The sequence below is a fragment of the Amphiprion ocellaris genome, chromosome 7, assembly GCF_022539595.1.
Source record: "Amphiprion ocellaris isolate individual 3 ecotype Okinawa chromosome 7, ASM2253959v1, whole genome shotgun sequence".
In the NCBI taxonomy this organism is placed as follows: Eukaryota; Metazoa; Chordata; class Actinopteri; family Pomacentridae; genus Amphiprion; species Amphiprion ocellaris.
Genome location: NC_072772.1, coordinates 8,182,603 through 8,199,996, shown reverse-complemented (window position 1 = coordinate 8,199,996; position 17,394 = coordinate 8,182,603). Strand labels below are relative to the sequence as shown.

The 17,394-nt window shown below is 38.3% G+C and overlaps 2 protein-coding genes across 3 annotated transcripts in view; one reads left to right on the top strand and one right to left on the bottom strand.

Moving 5' to 3' along the window:
* LOC111580672 (solute carrier organic anion transporter family member 1C1-like) overlaps window positions 1–6,850 on the bottom strand; it is a 33,765-nt gene extending 26,915 nt beyond the window's left edge. Inside the window, exons 1-2 of the mRNA XM_023288519.3 lie at window positions 6,442–6,850; window positions 1,780–1,952 (exon numbers count right to left, since the gene is read on the bottom strand). Of these exons, the coding sequence (XP_023144287.1) occupies window positions 1,780–1,875 (96 nt within the window). The 5' untranslated portion in view covers window positions 1,876–1,952; window positions 6,442–6,850. The remainder of the gene's footprint in view (window positions 1–1,779; window positions 1,953–6,441) is intronic.
* LOC111580675 (tRNA-dihydrouridine(20a/20b) synthase [NAD(P)+]-like) overlaps window positions 1–16,519 on the top strand; it is a 56,521-nt gene extending 40,002 nt beyond the window's left edge. For both annotated transcript variants that reach the window (XM_055012088.1, XM_055012087.1), the window contains one exon: window positions 15,719–16,519. In XM_055012088.1, coding sequence (XP_054868063.1) covers window positions 15,719–15,790 — 72 coding nt within the window. In that variant the 3' untranslated portion in view covers window positions 15,791–16,519. The remainder of the gene's footprint in view (window positions 1–15,718) is intronic.
* Window positions 16,520–17,394: the final 875 nt, after the last annotated feature.

Genomic DNA, 17,394 nt, shown 5'->3' with positions numbered 1-17,394 from the left:
ACTGTTGTCTGTTCTTCACCAGTCAAAGCTTTATGGGACAGTGGCAAAGAGAAAGCCATTGTTAAAAAAGGCTCACATTAAATCTTGACTAGAGTCTGCCCGAAGGCACGTGGGAGGCTCTGAAGTCAACTGGAAGATTATTTGGTCTGATGAGATCAAAATGGAGCTTTTTGGCCATCAGACTACATTCTTTGTTTGGCAGACACCAAACACCGCACTTCATCAGAAACCCAACATCTCCACCATGAACCCTGGGGGTGGCAGCATCATAATGTGGGGATGCTTCTCAGCAGCAGCCCTGGAAAGCTTGTAAAGGTAGAGGGTAAAATGAATGCAGCAAAGTAAAGGGAAATCCAGACAAACAATCTGATGTTGTCTGCAAGAGAGCTGTGACTTGGGAGAAGACTTGTTTTCCAGCAAGACATTGAGACAAAGGATACAGTGAAATCTACACAGAAATGGTTTCAAGACAACAAGGTGAATGTTGTGGAGTGGCCGATTCAATTCAATTCAATTCTATTCTATCCTATTCTATTTATATAGCGCCAATTACAGGTCAAATTGTCTCGAGACGCTTTACAGAACCCATATGCCTAAACCCCCAGAGCAGCCCTAAGGCGACAGTGGCAAGGAAAACACCCTTTTAACAAGGAAGAAACCTTGAGCAGAACCCGGCTCTTTATGTGGGGGGACCCATCTGCCTGCTGGCCGGGCGGGTTGAGAGGGACAGAAGAGGTAGAGAGGTAGAGATAGAGGGATAGAGGTAGAGGGATGGGAGACGACGAGGGTGGGGAACAGGAACATACAACACACGCTTTTCTTACTGACTGAAATAGCACTCTGTCCATCAAAAGCAGAGGCGATTCAGATCTCAGACCTCAATCCAATTAAGAATGAGTTGCTGGACTTGAAAATGGCTGTTTAGTGATGATCCCTGTGCAGAACAACAGAGTTAGAGTACTTTTACCTAAAATTATATTGTCTAGATGTGCCAGGCTGATTGAGTGCTATTCACACAGGCACAACGCTATAACTGTCACCAAAGGTGCACCTAATAAATACTGACCTGAAGAGGATGAATAGTCGTGCAATCACTATTATTACATTTGACTTATTATTATTTGTAGATATATGCCACATTCCTTCAATTTCTTACTAATGGGCTTTAACTGCGCTCTGAGGGACATTCATGATTTAAAAAAGTTTCTTGGGTCCACCTGCTTTTGAAGAATTTTTTCAGGGAGTTGTTTGGAGTGTTGTTTTGTCTTCATGGTGTAACTATAACCAGGAGTAAGGCTTCACCAGTGACTGGACCTTCCAGATACAGGTGTCTTTATACTACAGTGACTTGAGACATTTTAAGTGCACTCTGATTATCTCCATTTCACTAATTGTGTGACATCTAGCACCACCTGGATGCACCTGTTGAATTAGGCGACTCACTTTAAACAACATATTACATTTGATATTTTTAATTAATTGACAATACTTTGTAGAAATCAGTTTTCACTTTGACATGAAAGACGTCTTTTGTAAGTTCTGGTCTAAACAAACAAACAATAAAACTAGTTATCTTGACCATAATTTCATGCTGGAAAGCAATAGAAAGGGGAATCTTGCAAGGTGGGTGAGCACTGTTTATAGGCACTGTGTACTCTAAAAGAGCATGTGACTCCAACACGCACATGCACACACACATAATACAAACATACTGCATCTCCAAGAGGTGCACCTTAATCCTAGCATTCATAAAGACACGAGACATGCTTGTTTGTGTACCTTCAGACTGGTGCAGGCGGAGGATCGGGGTTCTCTGGCCGAGCCATCACTGCGTCCGTTCTCCTGTGTGCGTCCTCGCTCGCCTCTTTCCTCCATCCTCCACAAATGTCGTTGCGTCTCCTTAGCAGAAGTCTCCCACGTAATGCAATTTCTTGGCACTGAGGCATGCAACCCTGCAAATGGATAATTCAAGCATGTGACCCACTTCCCATCCTCAGCACACAAACACAAACATGTCTACAGCAACCGTCAAAGAGGTGACTGACACACAAATAAACACTGATCTCTGTATTTTGATCTAAAAATCTTAAAACTTATGTCCCGATAAAACTTCAATACTGTAATAACAGAGGTGACGTGTGCATTTTCTCAGAACAAAAGGTTTTTTGTTTCCAGTTAACTATTTTAAGCCACAATATCAAATAGTCTGAGCTAAACATTCCCACATATCAAAATACATACCTTCCTGTATTGTTCAGGCAGTAACTGGTATCATGTGACCAGATTCAGTGAGGCATAAACCCGGGCTGTGAAGTGTGTTAAAACCATAATCTTAAGCTTAAGAGCCTCAGTGGACTGTAATCATATATATATATACCAATTCAGGGGACATTTGATTTCCTATAAGGTGAACTTCAATTGCTTTCGAGGCCACTTGAACACAGTGAAAATATGTTTGAATTTTGTTGTTATGTGAAAACACTAAAATTAATAATATATACTGTGTCACGGCACTGCTGCTCACATTCACTGTGCTGTCAAGTTATCTACAACATGTGCTAATGAAGGCAGAGGAATGCAAGACTCTGGTGCTTTTTTATTACCCCGGAGACCCCTACTGAGGTATAAGAAAAGCACCAGATCCAACATGGTGATGTTTAACTGAGATGGGTTTGTCTTTTACAGATTTTTTTGCAGCCTCCACCACCATCCCACATCTATTTTTTGACTAAAGAATGGAATTAACTATTGGACATGTGTATGCTATGTATAAATATTGAATGTAAAGGAATATATGCATACGAGAAGGAGGATGAATTGCTTATACTGGGGGCAGTATTGTGGGAAAATGTGAAAACAATGGCAGGATGATGTACATGTACTTTTAGCCTATGACCCACTTTAGATGTACCATGTTGTGCCAGTCTGTTTAAACACGCATTTATAGCAGGACCTTCCTGAACCACCCAGTGCAGGATCCATGCAGTGCCTTAAAGCCAGGTCAAAACACGATTGTGTTGCCCTGAATAGAGCTACATCATCAACATCAACTGTGCACATCAAACAATGAAAAGGGGCATCATGTAAAACACCCATATTCTAAACATTTACTGATTTTGTAGCTCCTGTTGAACGTAGAAGGACTTTTCCATTTCTATTCTTGCAGTTCATCTAAACAGAAAGACACCTCAGTGTTTTATGATCTGACTTACTTAGTTATTATTTGCCTCATTTGTCTCAAAGGCTGATTGAAAATCTGCAGTTTGTGGTAGCAATTGCCTCACTGTAAAAGCTATTTAGTGTTTTCTAAATTATTTTTAAATTAATATCGTTTGTCAGATGTGTTTGAGTTTTATGTATTAGAAATTTGGTGTAAACAAGTCACTGTGCAGTAAATCACTGTTGGCTGCAAGACAGATTTTTTAGATTGTGGATGATGTGCTTGAACACAGCAGGAATGGAATAGTGTATTAAAAAATGAGGTATTTCAAAGAAACATTAACAACTATGAGCAAACATGAAAGCCTAAACAACAGTGACTTATATATTATGGAAAATAGGTATTAATTTATCCAAATCTATTGTGTCTAAATGGAGATGAAAAGGATAAATGGAGCTGAACTACCCCTCTTTCCATCCCCCTCCACAAATTCCTTCTATTCTTCTATTCTGACCCTTTTCTCTCCCTGTTTATTGATTCCTTCTCTCTAAATTCTCTAATTTGTCCTGCTTATTTCACGTACTGCAGTCCATTCAGTCCATTTCAGTAGTCATGTGAAGGACTGATGTAATTGCTCCAGGGGACCGAGTTGGTGATTGCTATGCAGGGAAGAACACAATACCGCCACCATTTGTGTCAGCAAGGCTGCCACCGGTGCTACACGTTTACATGTTCCCCTGAATGATTGCTCTGTCTTTAGGAGCAGAACAGGCTAAAGCAGCAGGCGAATTGCAACAGCTTTGCCCTACTTTCAGAGAATTAGACCAACAGCAGCTTTAAGTAGACCACTATAAAGCAGAATTCCACAGAAGCAACAGGTTTGGAAAAACAAAAACGCAGACGCTCGGGCAATTTCTTCTTATGTACCACCAAAGCGCCACTTTTTAGTGCTGTAGTCAACACAGTACTGTGTAAAGCAGCATTTCATCTGTCACTAATCTGTGACTATGTCATGTCTCATACAACAAGCCAGGCAGGTATGGAAGTGGAGAATTTCACCTTCTAGACAGTCAAGTTAAACAGGTTACTATACATTCAAATTAGATACTGGAATATTCAGCTGAGACAATATATGAATGTGAATCTGTATGTTGATAATAAACTAAACTCTAAAGTCCAATAACCAGCTTCAGAGCTTAGAAGTGCAGCAGCGCTCAAGTTCTGAAGCTAGTTTGTACCTAATACATCCTTATTGTTCCCAAGTCCAGACCGTTTCACACAGATGATATACATTGTTTTAATGGTCTTTCTTTTTACAATAGATTTTTCTGGCCTAATGTTCTGTAACAAATATAACAGTTTATTTCACTCGATGTGAGGCAGTGGACCCAAAATAAACCGATGCCCACAGTCCTCAGATCATAATAGATATTTCCATAAACAAAAACAACATTAAAACAACATAAGCTTGAAAAGAAAAAAAAAATTTGTTAGCTCACCTGCCACAAGCAGTGACTGTCCCGTCCTTCTCTTATTTGTCTTGCTTATTATTTAACATACATTAAATGGCATTTGTGTTCTCTTATGTTCTCTACGTTCCATCTCCGTACAGTATGTCCCCATAGGTTTCTGTTCCGTGACACCCTGGGGGTGATAATCACTCTCTATTGAATCTTTAGCAAGCTGCTAAAAAAGCAGCATCCTAAAAAGAGGAAGCTATGATTACACAGTCATGATGTCAGCATTACCAATTGATTTACCTAGGATCACAGTTTTTTAAAGCAGAGCCGTAAAAAGAAAGTACTTTAGAAGCCACAGGCAACACCAACTCTACAGCTGTCCATGAAGCTGCACAAAATTATCAGTCAACACAGACACATGTATGCCCAGCAAAAACTAACTAGATTAATATACTAGCTTGTCTCAAGAAAAACATTCATTGTTTTTTCATTTAAAATCAAAACCAAATTTCCACAAGCTACTCAAAGGTCAAGGTACTCACTCTGACCAGGGAATATTTCCTTCACTTTCCAGTGATAAATATTGGTGGAAACAGAAAAGCATCTAACCAGGCTTAACTAGTTAAAGCCCGTCTACTTGTAATCAAATCTAACCAACAAGGTCAAACACAAACACATGCTGACACCAACCACTAAACAGGGACGTGGCCTTTGACTGACGATCAAAAATGACTATATTTAGCTGAAGTTTTCTGCTTGGGGTGAGGAGAAGGTTTGTTTCAATCACCTCACCACTCTAATGATCAGTCAGACCTTCCTGACGCCAGCTTTAATGACCCCTTCATAACTGTTTGGACGACTTAATAAGATGATGAGGTGCAGTGGTGTAAGAGGTTAATCATTCCAGCATCTGTTAGTACATTGAGCTGAGAATGAAGGAATCGTGACTCATGAGCCACTAGAGGGGATTGTGAGGTTCCGTATAGGACATTTGGACAAACTGTACCGTCTGTACAGGGAGATCAATACTGGAGTAGCCGACCACTTGCAATAAGGGGGAGTTCAACATATAGAAACCTTAAAGACTTTTTCAACAACGGCTTAAGCAAATGTCTGTTTCTTTATATGTATACTGTTACTGCTTTTGTTTAGAATATTAATAGTATTGACCTGCCGGGCATAAATAAGCACTTTTGCTACAATACAGCTAATTAAATCTTGCATTTTATCCTTTTGTTCACTAACTGTGCATTGTGCACAGTGGGGGACATCTTTATGAAGCAGGTCAAGAAATCTCCATCAAAGAATCATTTTTCAAGAACCTGACATGCAGGAAACACCCCTGTGAGGTTGAAACTTAGGATGCTGCCGATGCTCTCCTCATGCAGGATGCCCTGCAGCCACTGCAGGTGCCTTGTAGAGAGGAAAAAAAATCTCTTTTACATCCTATAGTCAGTTTACAATTCACTATTGCTGCTCAATACATAAGTACTTGACAAGTTTTCACCTCAACACTATAGATAAGTCTACATTTTTTGCTGAGAAAAACTGGATTAAAATTTTGTTTAAAGATTTAAAATGTTTGATTAGATATTTCTTAGTTGAACGCAGGTATTCATTAGGTGTTATTTGTGATCACTGGGATGTAAATAGATCCGACAAGGTCAGATTGTGACGACGTAATGCTGCAGTCAGACCAAAGGAGGAAAAAAAAAATGCTGTTGCCATTTCGAAGCCAGACGCTCCTGAACACTTTGTCTCATCCAGCTCGGATGTCCTACAACACGAACGTTAAGGGGAGGAAGGATGAAGCCACTTTACCTCAGTGTCCTGCCAAACAGTCGTCAAGTTGCTCGAGCTACAGAGATTTAACAGCCAATCGGAAGCGCAGGCAGCCTCCCTTCAGCCAGCTCCGGCCAAACTTCTCATGTGGATTGGAAACGAGGAGAAGCGTTTATCGTGAAGGCTGTGAGACCGACGTGAGTTCATTTCCAGTCGGCTGCACGCTTACTCTCAGGCAGACTGGTCCGGATCAAAGAGGGATTTCTGGTCTTGTGACACATGTCCTCGGCGGCTCCGTGCGTCGCGGCTTGGAGATGCGGCGCGTTAGATGCGCTCCGGCAATGACCCCGCAGCCTCCCTTCTTCTCGGACAGACTTTCGGTACAACGTGCTCTCACAGAAGGGAGGGTGTGTGAATCTGCAGATCCTCTCTTCCTTTCTGTCTCCCTGCCTCCCCCTCTCTCTCTCCCCCTCTTTCTCCTCCCCTCTCTTTCTCTCTCTCTCTCCATTTCTTTCTCTCCCGTTCGCCTTTCCCTCCTCCTCCTCAATTTCAGCACAATTCAACTGAGCTTTATTGGAATCACGCAGCATTTACCGTGTCGTGGCTTCGTCAACAAGCTGTAACAGGATATGATGTTATATATCAGCCACCAACACAGTTATTCGAAAGCATACTAATAGTACCATCTTTATTAGCGCAGCATTCATTGAAACAAAGTTGCCAAGTGCTTCCAGGATCAAATGAAGCATAATGTAAGTCATAGCTCCCAGAGTAAAATAAGATTAATCACATCAAAACAGACAGAAATTTGACATTGAAAGAGGTATTTGTGTCATAGCTGTGCTCTCATCTTTGATTTGGTTTACAAAATTGCCTCTGCTGTGGAATCCCCTCCTTTGTCTCTGAGTCATGCTCAGCATACTGTAATGAGCCGCGTTATGATTTGGATAACTAAGAGAATATTAGCTCTGTGTGTGTGTGTGTGTGTGTGTGTGTGTGTGTGTGTGTGTGTGTGTGTGTGTGTGTGTGTGTGTGTGTGGGGTGGTGTGTGTGGGGTGGTGTGTGTGGGGTGGGGTGGGGTGGGGGGGGGTGGGGGTGGGGGTCCTGTTTACTTCTTATTTTCTGTTATAAAACATCCACCCAGTTCAGTTTTAGAAAAGGCATATAATGAGATTATGCCTTTAAATTCTTGGAAAACATCAGATTGTGGAAGGGGGTTTGTTCTTACTTTTACATTGATTTCACTTGTTACAGTAGTTGCGGTGGATCAAGGTACTTTCGGATTCAGATATTTATTTAACCAAGCTGCTTTTTGGGACTTGTGGGAGTAAAGCTATGTGCGTTATGGCTCAGTTTGCTTCCATTTTCCACCAATCAAACAAACAAACAAACAAACAAAAAAGCAGAGTCATGACAAATGACAGGTGTTACTTACATCAGTTACCATTTTCAGTACAAACACGACTTTAAATATTCACCATTTGTAAAGTTTTCCGTCCAAATGGAAAACCATAACTGTTTTTTCCCCTCTCCATCTGTTTGCTTAAACCTGTCAGTATATTCCAGATTCTGCATCATGTTGTGACGCTCAGCTGTGCCTTGACTCTCCCGTTTTGAGGTGAACAGATCATAATACTTGACAACAGTGCAAATCCTAACCTTTCACATGCGGGAAGACAGACTGATGTAAAAACAGAAGGTGACAGGCAGCATATTTCCACTCTTACAGCACCTGTTATGCCACATTGCACGTTAGCACTGGCACTCACTATTGTGTAATTATGCATACTACAAAAACACAGACACACTCTCATGTCTTTGAGTCTTGGCTCTGAAAAATAAATTTAGGCCCTTTAACTTGGAGGGTAGACGACATCTAACGATTGCAGTGCAACAGGTAGTCGACTCTACTGAGTATTCTGAGTTTTTTGCAGTTTCTGGACTTCTCTCCTCTTGGTCAGATATGATAGTTGACTTGTTCACTGACCCATGAAGATTAGCTCTCTCAGGCTGCAGAGACATTTCCGTGAACTCATCCAAGCGTCTTAAATGAAACCTCAATGCTCTTAATCACACTGTTGTGCGGCTCATAGCGTCATTAGCTCGTCAGCTGTGCCTGTCCCATATAGGAACGTGGGTTTCAGCTTCTCTGTGTTTATTGATGACTTCCAAATAAAAGCATGGAGGGAATGGTTATTTTAACACTAGCAAAACAAAGGCTTGCCAAAATTGATGAATTCATCAACAGACCTTTATAAGAGTGATTTACATGCAATTCGGTATCCATACATAACATGCACATGCATAACACATGCCTGTGCTCAGCACAAGGTCATTTTTTATTAAAGAGTTCATCAGTCGGAAATGATACGTCAACTGAGCAGCCTTGGCGGAGTACTGCGCTCTCTGAGTCCTTTTCCAGTAGTTTAGTATGTCGTCCAAAATGTGACCAAAATGTCATAGTTTAGTATGTCTTCCAAAATGTGACCAAAACATCATAGTTTAGTATGTGGTCCAAAATATCACAAAAATGTCATAGTTTAGTATGTCGTCCAAAACATGACAAAAACGTCATAGTTTAGTATGTCGTCCAAAATGTGACCAAAACGTCATAGTTTAGTATGTCGTCCAAAATATCACAAAAACGTCATAGTTTAGTATGTCGTCCAAAATATCACAAAAACGTCATAGTTTAGTATGTCGTCCAAAATGTGACAAAAATGTCATAGTTTAGTATGTCGTCCGAAATGTGACAAAAATGTCATAGTTTAGTATGTCTTCCAAAATATCACAAAAACGTCATAGTTTAGTATGTCGTCCAAAATGTGACAAAAACATCATAGTTTAGTATGTGGTCCAAAATATCACAAAAATGTCATAGTTTAGTATGTCATCCAAAATGTGATAAAAACGTCATAGTTTAGTATGTCGTCCAAACTATCACAAAAACATCATAGTTTAGCATGTCATCCAAAATGTGATTTTTGGCGCAAAAAAATGCTATAGTATGCTATGTCGAAAAAAAATGTGATTTTTCAACATGTAAAAACATGCCATATGATGAAATAATGTAAAGGAGGCTGTGAAAAACACTCCAGAAAGGTTTTCTTTGAAAAAAAACATCATGAATTTTGGCGCAAAAAAAACGCCATAGTATACTGTCGAAAAATACAATTAAACAAGAAGAATATTAAACATTTAAAAAAATACAAAACATTTAATTAGATTATTAAACCTTTAAAAAGACAAAACATTTAATTTTTAAATGAAATGTTTAATTAGAAAATTAAATCTTAAAGACAATAAAGCTTTAAATAGGAATTAAACAGAAAATACAATGAAGCATTTAAAAAGAAAATTAAACATTACGTGTCAACACGGATCATCTGGTTTTAATGAATCAGCAGCAACATCACAACAACTGAGACAATTTTCAACAAATTAATGAAGCTGATGTCATTTAAAACTCTCAGAGTCTGTTTTAGTGTGAAATTAAAGTTGATTACTGACAACAACAGTAAAACTGTCTGTGGAAAATGTGCTGCTGCTCCACTGATAAATACCAACAAACTAACAAACTTGGTGGAAGTCTTGCTTTTAGTGATTTTTTTAATAAATAGCAAATATGAGGCGTTTATTTTTCTGGAAGTAAAAGCTAACCCAGCCCTCTGGAATTCCAGTAAGCTGTGTTCCTATTGGTTGTCCAGGTGGCTGCTTGGTGTTATCAGGAACACCTGAGCAGCTCAGTGTCTTCCTGCTTTATTTAGCTGCAGACAAACATTTCCTCTGCTTCTCTTCACCACTGAATCGGGTTTGGCTTTAGTTTGTTCTTTAGGCGTTGGCTTGCAGCTTCCAGCAGTAAAATCGTCTTTAATGTGTTTCTTGGTGTGTTTTAGGGCTTTGTACTGGATAGTTATCTTGGTAAATGTGGTTCTTTAGCAGTGATTAGTGGATTTGGTGCAGCTGAGTTGTGTCTTTATCTTGGCTGTAGTGAGTCTCTAGAGGTGTTTGGTCAGACACATTCTGTATACTTGTTTGAGAACCAACGTTGGTTGTCCAGAAGGTAAGAGTTCCTGTCCTGATTCTCTGTTCTCAGAGGTTCTCTGGTAGGGTGCAGGAGACTTTAGCCTTTGGGTTGTGCTAGTTTGGTTTTTGTATGGTTTCATTTGGACGACTATCTTGAGGCCCCTCCATGTGGTTTAGTGAGGTTTTCGGGAACAGTTCTACAAAGCAACCTGCAGCAGAAGAGACTTTGAGAGTTTTTGGGAAGTTCTGGAGACCAGACTTTAGAGCAGCAGAAACATTTGTCAGCAGTTTGAGCAGGAGAAGCTGAGCTTCAGAGTAGAAATGAGATGGAAACCTTCTTGACCCGTGTGGTGAGGTCCTGTACCAAGAGTTTGAGCAGGTTGTGAAGAGTCTGTAGTTCTTTGGTCTGAAAGCACAAGAAGAGTCGACTCATTAAAGGAGAAAACAGGAGATATTGTTGGTTCTTCTGTCGCTCTGCAGTTTCCTTAGACTGAATATCAAGTTTATATTTTAAATGATTTACCATGTGAGCCCAAGAAGACTTCAATAAACTCCCTCCATCCCCTGGACACAACATATTTTATTACCATGTTAAATCTTTTTTTTTTTTTTTTAATGTTTTTGAGTTTTAATCATAGTTTTAGCATAGTTTTTTTTTCTCTTTGCTTGTTTAGTTTTGTCATCTGTGTAAAAGGTGCTAAACAAATAAAGTTGAATTGATAAACTGAATAATTGACTAACTCATGATTGTGACAACAGAAGTATTTTCATTGTGATTTAAGGGTTTATTTCATTGTTAAGGTTGGGGTTAAAATCTTGACAGAAAAAGAAGATTAAAGAAATAAACTACATAACAAAAAGCAATTAAAGAAAAAATAATAATACAATAAAACTTTTAAAAAGATTTAAGAAATTTAAGATGTAATTTTCTAATTAAACATTTAATTTTTTAATTAAATGTTTTGTCTTTTTAAAGGTTTAATAATCTAATTAAATGTTTTGCATTTTTTAAAATGTTTAATATTCGTCGTGTTTCATTGTATTTTTTAAATGTTTAATTGTCTTAAATATTTTATCTGTACTTTTTAATATTTGTATTTTAAAAATTTTGTTTAATTTCATAATGACATGTATCTTGTTGAATTATCTAATTCAATATTTTGTCTGTTTAATAGAATTTAATTGTATTTAATGTTTAACTATATTGCTATATCTGTTTAATAGAATTTAATTGTATTTAATGTTTAACTATATTAAACAGACAAAATATTGAATTAGATAATTCAAAAAGATACAATACATGTCATTATGAAATTAAACAAAATTTTTAAAATACAAATATTAAAAAGTACAGATAAAATATTTAAGACAATTAAACATTTAAAAAATACAATGAAACACGAAGAATATTAAACATTTAAAAAAATGCAAAACATTTAATTAGATTATTAAACCTTTAAAAAGACAAAACATTTAATTTTTTAATGAAATGTTTAATTAGAAAATTACGTCTTAAAGACAATAAAACTTCAAATAGGAATTAAACAGAAAATACAATGAAGCATTTAAAAAGAAAATTTAACATTAGAAGGTGGTAAAACATTTAAAAAGAAAAACCTTAAAGATTTTAATCGAAACATTAAATATTGGGAAGAAAACCCCAAAGAAGTCGATAAAACATTTGAAAAAACAATTAAACATTAAAAAGACAAAACATTTGGAAATCAAATCAGACATTAGAAAAGAATAAAAGGTGAGAAAAGAGCAAAACTAAACGTTTAAGAAGAATCAAACTAAAGACAAAACATTTGAAAAGACACCAGTTAGACTTTAGAAGATCAAATTAAATAGAAGAGACAATAAAACGATCAAAAAGAGCAAAAACTGATAAAGGTCTTCAAGCGTTTTCTAGTCTGAAACGAAAACATCAAGTTGTTTCTTCAAACATTTCCTCTTTCTATGTTCTTGGTTTGATTGTGGATAGATTTACTAAGAACTCATTTCAGAAAACTGCTTTCCAGATAAAGTCTACTAGTAGTTGAAGGCATTTATCAAACTAATGTTACCTTCTGATCTCCACAAACTTTACTCTTCAGTGAAGAGAATCAAAGTTTGTTGAGGATTTCTAAAAAACCCACAGGTGAAGGTCTGAGAAGAACTCAGATGGATGGTCTAAATGTGAAATCAAGACTCATGGTCACACGTTTTAAGGCTTCTGTTAACCAGAAAGTTCAAACTAACAGAGAAATACTGAGAAACTTTTAAAATTTCAGTCCTCAGACTGTCAAAAGGTTCAAACTAACAGAGAACTACTCAAGAACTTTTAAGATTTCAGTCCTCAGACTGTGGAAAGGTTCGAACTAACAGAGAACTACTCAACAACTTAGAAGATATCAGTCCTCAGACTGTGGAAAGGTTCAAACTAACAGAGATCTACTCAGGAACTTAGAAGATATCAGTCCTTGGGCTGTCTGAAAGTTAAATCTAACAGAGAACTACTGTGGGACTTAGAAAATTTCAGCCCTCAGACTGTGTGAAAGCTCAGGTCCTGAGGACTCGGGAGGTGTGGAGGCTTTGGAAAGTCTTGGAACTAAGGGGTCAACCCTCCAGCACAAAGGCTGAAGCCCAACCTCCTGAGAAAAACGGTCGAGTCAAGACCTGAGTTAAAAAAAAACTCGAAAATGGCGAAAAATAGATGATAAATGCGCAAAAAAAGGACAAATTAGTATCTGAGCGAGTAGCTCAGGGGGATAAGAAGAGAGACTGCGGACTGGAGGGTCGCAGGTTCAAGACCCACCACCGGCCTTTTTCTTTCTTTGTCTTTGTCAGAATTTTGAGAAAATTTAAGAAGTGTCTGGTCTTGAACCAGCGACCTGCAGCTCCATAGGCAAATCCTTAACTCACTGAGCTACAGATCAGATGAAAAGAAATAAATTCGTCGTCCCTTTGACATCGTAGTTTCTGAAGTGACCACATGGGTGGAGCCAAGGCGGAGCCTGGGTGGAGTCAGGGCGGAGAGTAGGCGGGGAGGTGGGTGGCGGCCTCCCCCCTCTACTCCCCCACCGCCCACCACACCTTCCCCCGCCCGACGAGTTTTTCGAGTCTCCACGAGTTCTTCGAGTCTCCATGGGTTTTCCCGAGTTTCTGGAGTTTCCACCAGGTTGGAGGCAGAACAAGTTGTCATGAAGAGGTGTTGAAGTCGGCCAGGATGGACTGACTTTTTACAGCGACTAGAAGGAAGACCACTAGAAGACCAGGTCTTTAACCACCATCCATAAAATCCATGGAGTCGCTCCAGAGAAATGAAGGGAGGTCAACTTTAATCAACCTCCATCCACATGTTCAACTTCATATCTTTACTTGGACATTTTTAGCACCACAAACCTTTAGTATCACACTTTATTATCATTTATTAGGACTTTAATGGAATCCACAAGCAGATTTAGTTTTTGTTGACAAACTTTGTTCTTGTCATCATGGGACTGCAGTATTTAAAACTGTTCCTTCTATTTGACCTCATGTTTATTAGTTTTAGTGGAGAAAGTTATTTTAATTGTCGATTAATCTATATAATCCAAATAATAAATTGGGTTAGTCAAGAGCTTTAAATATCTTACTTTATCATGTTTTAAGTATGACAAAAACATATAAAAATAAAGTGTCTTCAGACAATTTGACCTGTAACTGGTGTTATATAAATAAAATAGAATTTAAATTGTATGTATCTTGTAATGTTGGAGTAATTCAGCCATATATGTTAGAAAACACACTTACTTTGTCCATTAATCTGTCGTTTTCTCCAGTAATTCATTTGTTTTGGTTTATAAAATGTCAAACCCAAATATATTCAGTTTACTGTCATAAAAAACCAAAAGGATTTACTTTCATGATGCAGGAATCAGGCAGTTTTTCACTTTTTATCTTAGTTTAGTCAGCAAGATAGTTGATAATGTGTGAATTGTTGCAGCTTGTGAGCCATAAAAGGTTTTAATCTTTGGAGCAGTGTCAAAAAACATTTAGAAACCGACATCAACAAAACACTAAACAAAGATTTGAACATCATTGAAGGGAAATCCAACTTTTGCATGACAATGTCTAATTAAAGGACATTTATTTCCAATGTAAATGTGTGATATTCATCCTCTGGAGCTTTCTCTTCACATCGTCTTCCACCTGGACTGGTTTGGTCGGGAGCATGTGCAACAAACATTTGAAAAACTGCACTTTAACATCAATGAATGACACTGAAGTTTAATCTCTACATAAATGAGACTGAGTCTGGATGTGCTGCTCTGTCATTAACTCCTAAGTTTAGGGAAAGTTCAAACAAAAGAGGACAGTTCAGATAAGACTTGAGAATGAGCTTATTTTGAACAAACATCTCAGACTTTCTGAGCTTCAGCCCCTATAGCAAGATATTTTAACAACAAGCAACTCAAGAGATCCAGAAGTTGGAGAGTGTTGGCTTTAACTGAGCCAAAGAACATGTGGGACGCTAACCTAGCAAACATTTCAGACTTTTCTGTGTGAATTCTGAGAAATAATTTACTATTTAATGACAGAGCCACACATCTTAACTCAGTCTCATTAAAACAGACTCTAATTCAGTGTCATCCATCCATATTAAAGTGCAGTTACCCAAAATGTTTGTTGCATGAGCTCCAACAAAACCTGTCCAGGTAGAAGGCCACTTTGACAAACAGGAAGTGGAAGATTCCAAGCAGGTTTATGGAAGGGGGAACCGGACTGTACTAAGTGTGGTCGAGTATAGAGGGGTGTTTTGTGGGTTTTTAAGGCTGATAATGATTATTACTGAGACATTTGGAGTAGATATTCATTTGCAGTAAAAGAAAGTATTTAAAATCTTGGAGTTAAACTTAGAAGAACACAAACTCTAACAGAAAACTTTGTGATACGTTTTTGTTTTGTTTTCAGATGTTAAGTTAAAGGAGTTTTATTCGTGACGTATAACCAATCAAATCACTCCAGAAGACAGAGCGACCACAGGTAGATAAAGGTTCAGAGCCAAAGTAGCACCATTTTTAAATGTATTTATTACCGTAAATCAGTAAAAAAATAAAATACTGATAATCAGTAAATCAGTCAGCCCACAATTACTACAATTCTACAATGTATGTCTCTTTGCTTTGACTTGTTATATGTACAATATACGATGTATACGATGGCGTTTTTTCATACCAAAGGCTATACTATGATATTTTCTAAGAGACATGCGATGCTACTGTGTTCTGGCTCTGAGCTGCTGCACTCCTCCTCTGTTGTTTTCTAGATTGTACTCAGCTGCATGCCTTCGTCCACCCGGCCTCCGTTGACTCGTCCCGCCTGCCGTCTCTGGAGCTGAAGCTGGATTGGAACAGACCAAAGTACAGTCCAATCACGATGCCAGCTGCCTCTCAAAAGGCTCCTTCATCTGGCAGGTGGCGGCACTTCTTCTGAGGGGAAGCTGAGCTGGCCCTGCAGAACTTTGGAGATGTGTTCCAGTGGTTGGTGGATGTGTGGAGATAGAGAGGGACCTTTGAATTGTTCAGAAAGTAAAACAGGGAACCCATTGGTAGTTTTAGTTTAGGGTGCTACTGTGGTGTGTTTTTGGGTTTTAAGAGGTGAACAGGAAGAGGATTTTTTTCTCTTGATTATCTTTTACTTTGTTCCTGGTTGGAATGTCCATCAATGTCAACGTGAAGTTCACTCTTAGTTCTGTTTATTTATTTTTGTTTTACTAACAACCATTTGCTTTAATATATATACCTCTACCCCTCTATCTCTACCTCTCTACTTCTTCTGTCCCTCTCAACCCGCCCGGCCAGCAGGCAGATGGGTCCCCCCACATTAGAGCCGGGTTCTGCTCGAGGTTTTTTTCCCTGTTAAAAGGGTGTTTTCCTTGCCACTGTCGCCTTTTGGCTTGCTCTGGGGGTCAGGCATATGGGTTCTGTAAAGCGTCTCGAGACAATTTGACTGTAATTGGCGCTATATAAATAAAATTGAATTGAATTGAATTGAATTGCTTTTAACCCTCTCACATGTTGTTGTAAACTTGCTCTTTCAAATAAATACTCGTCTAACCCTCTGGAAACCAGCATTTGGACTGTTTTTGTGTTGCTCTTCACCTACTTCAAACAGCCGGGACATAAGAACATTTTGTGGACTAACGTCCTTGGTTTCAGGAAAGTTCACAGTCCATAGGTCTCGTAAGACTCGTCGTTTATTTTTGTTTTAGCTTTTTACATCCGCAAGTACAAAAATTTCTCAGCTGAAAACAGAACAAGGCCTTTCTTCGGTCTCAAAATGCTATAATCCTTCAACAAACTTCTCTAGCGTGTCTCCCGTCGTGTTCTATGACGTTTTTTGGACGAAAGGCTATACTATGACGTTTTAAGAGCGACATGCTATTCTATGACATTTTTAAAGCCACATGCTATACTATGACGTTTTTTGAGCGTCGTGCTATACTATGACGTTTTTTTAAGTGACATGCTATACTGCCGTATGATGAAATAATGTAAAGGAGGCCGTGAAAAACACTCCAGAAAGGTCTTCTTTGAAAAAAAAATCATCATGAATTTTGGTGCCAAAAAAACGCCATAGTATACTATGTCGAAAAAAAATGCCATTTTTCAAACAAGTTGTAAAAACGTGCCATATGATGAAATAATGTAAAGGAGGCCATGAAAAACACTCCAGAAAGGTTTTCTGGGGAAAAAAAATCATCATGAATTTTGGTGCCAAAAAAACGCCTTACTATATTATGTCGAAAAAAAAATGCCATTTTTCAAACAAGTTGTAAAAACGTGCCATATGATGAAATAATGTAAAGGAGGCCATGAAAAACACCCCAGAAAGGTTTTCTTGGAAAAAAAGAAATCATCATGAATTTTGGCGCCAAAAAAACGCCTTACTATACTATGTCGAAAAAAAAATGCGATTTTTCAACATGTTGTAAAAATGTGC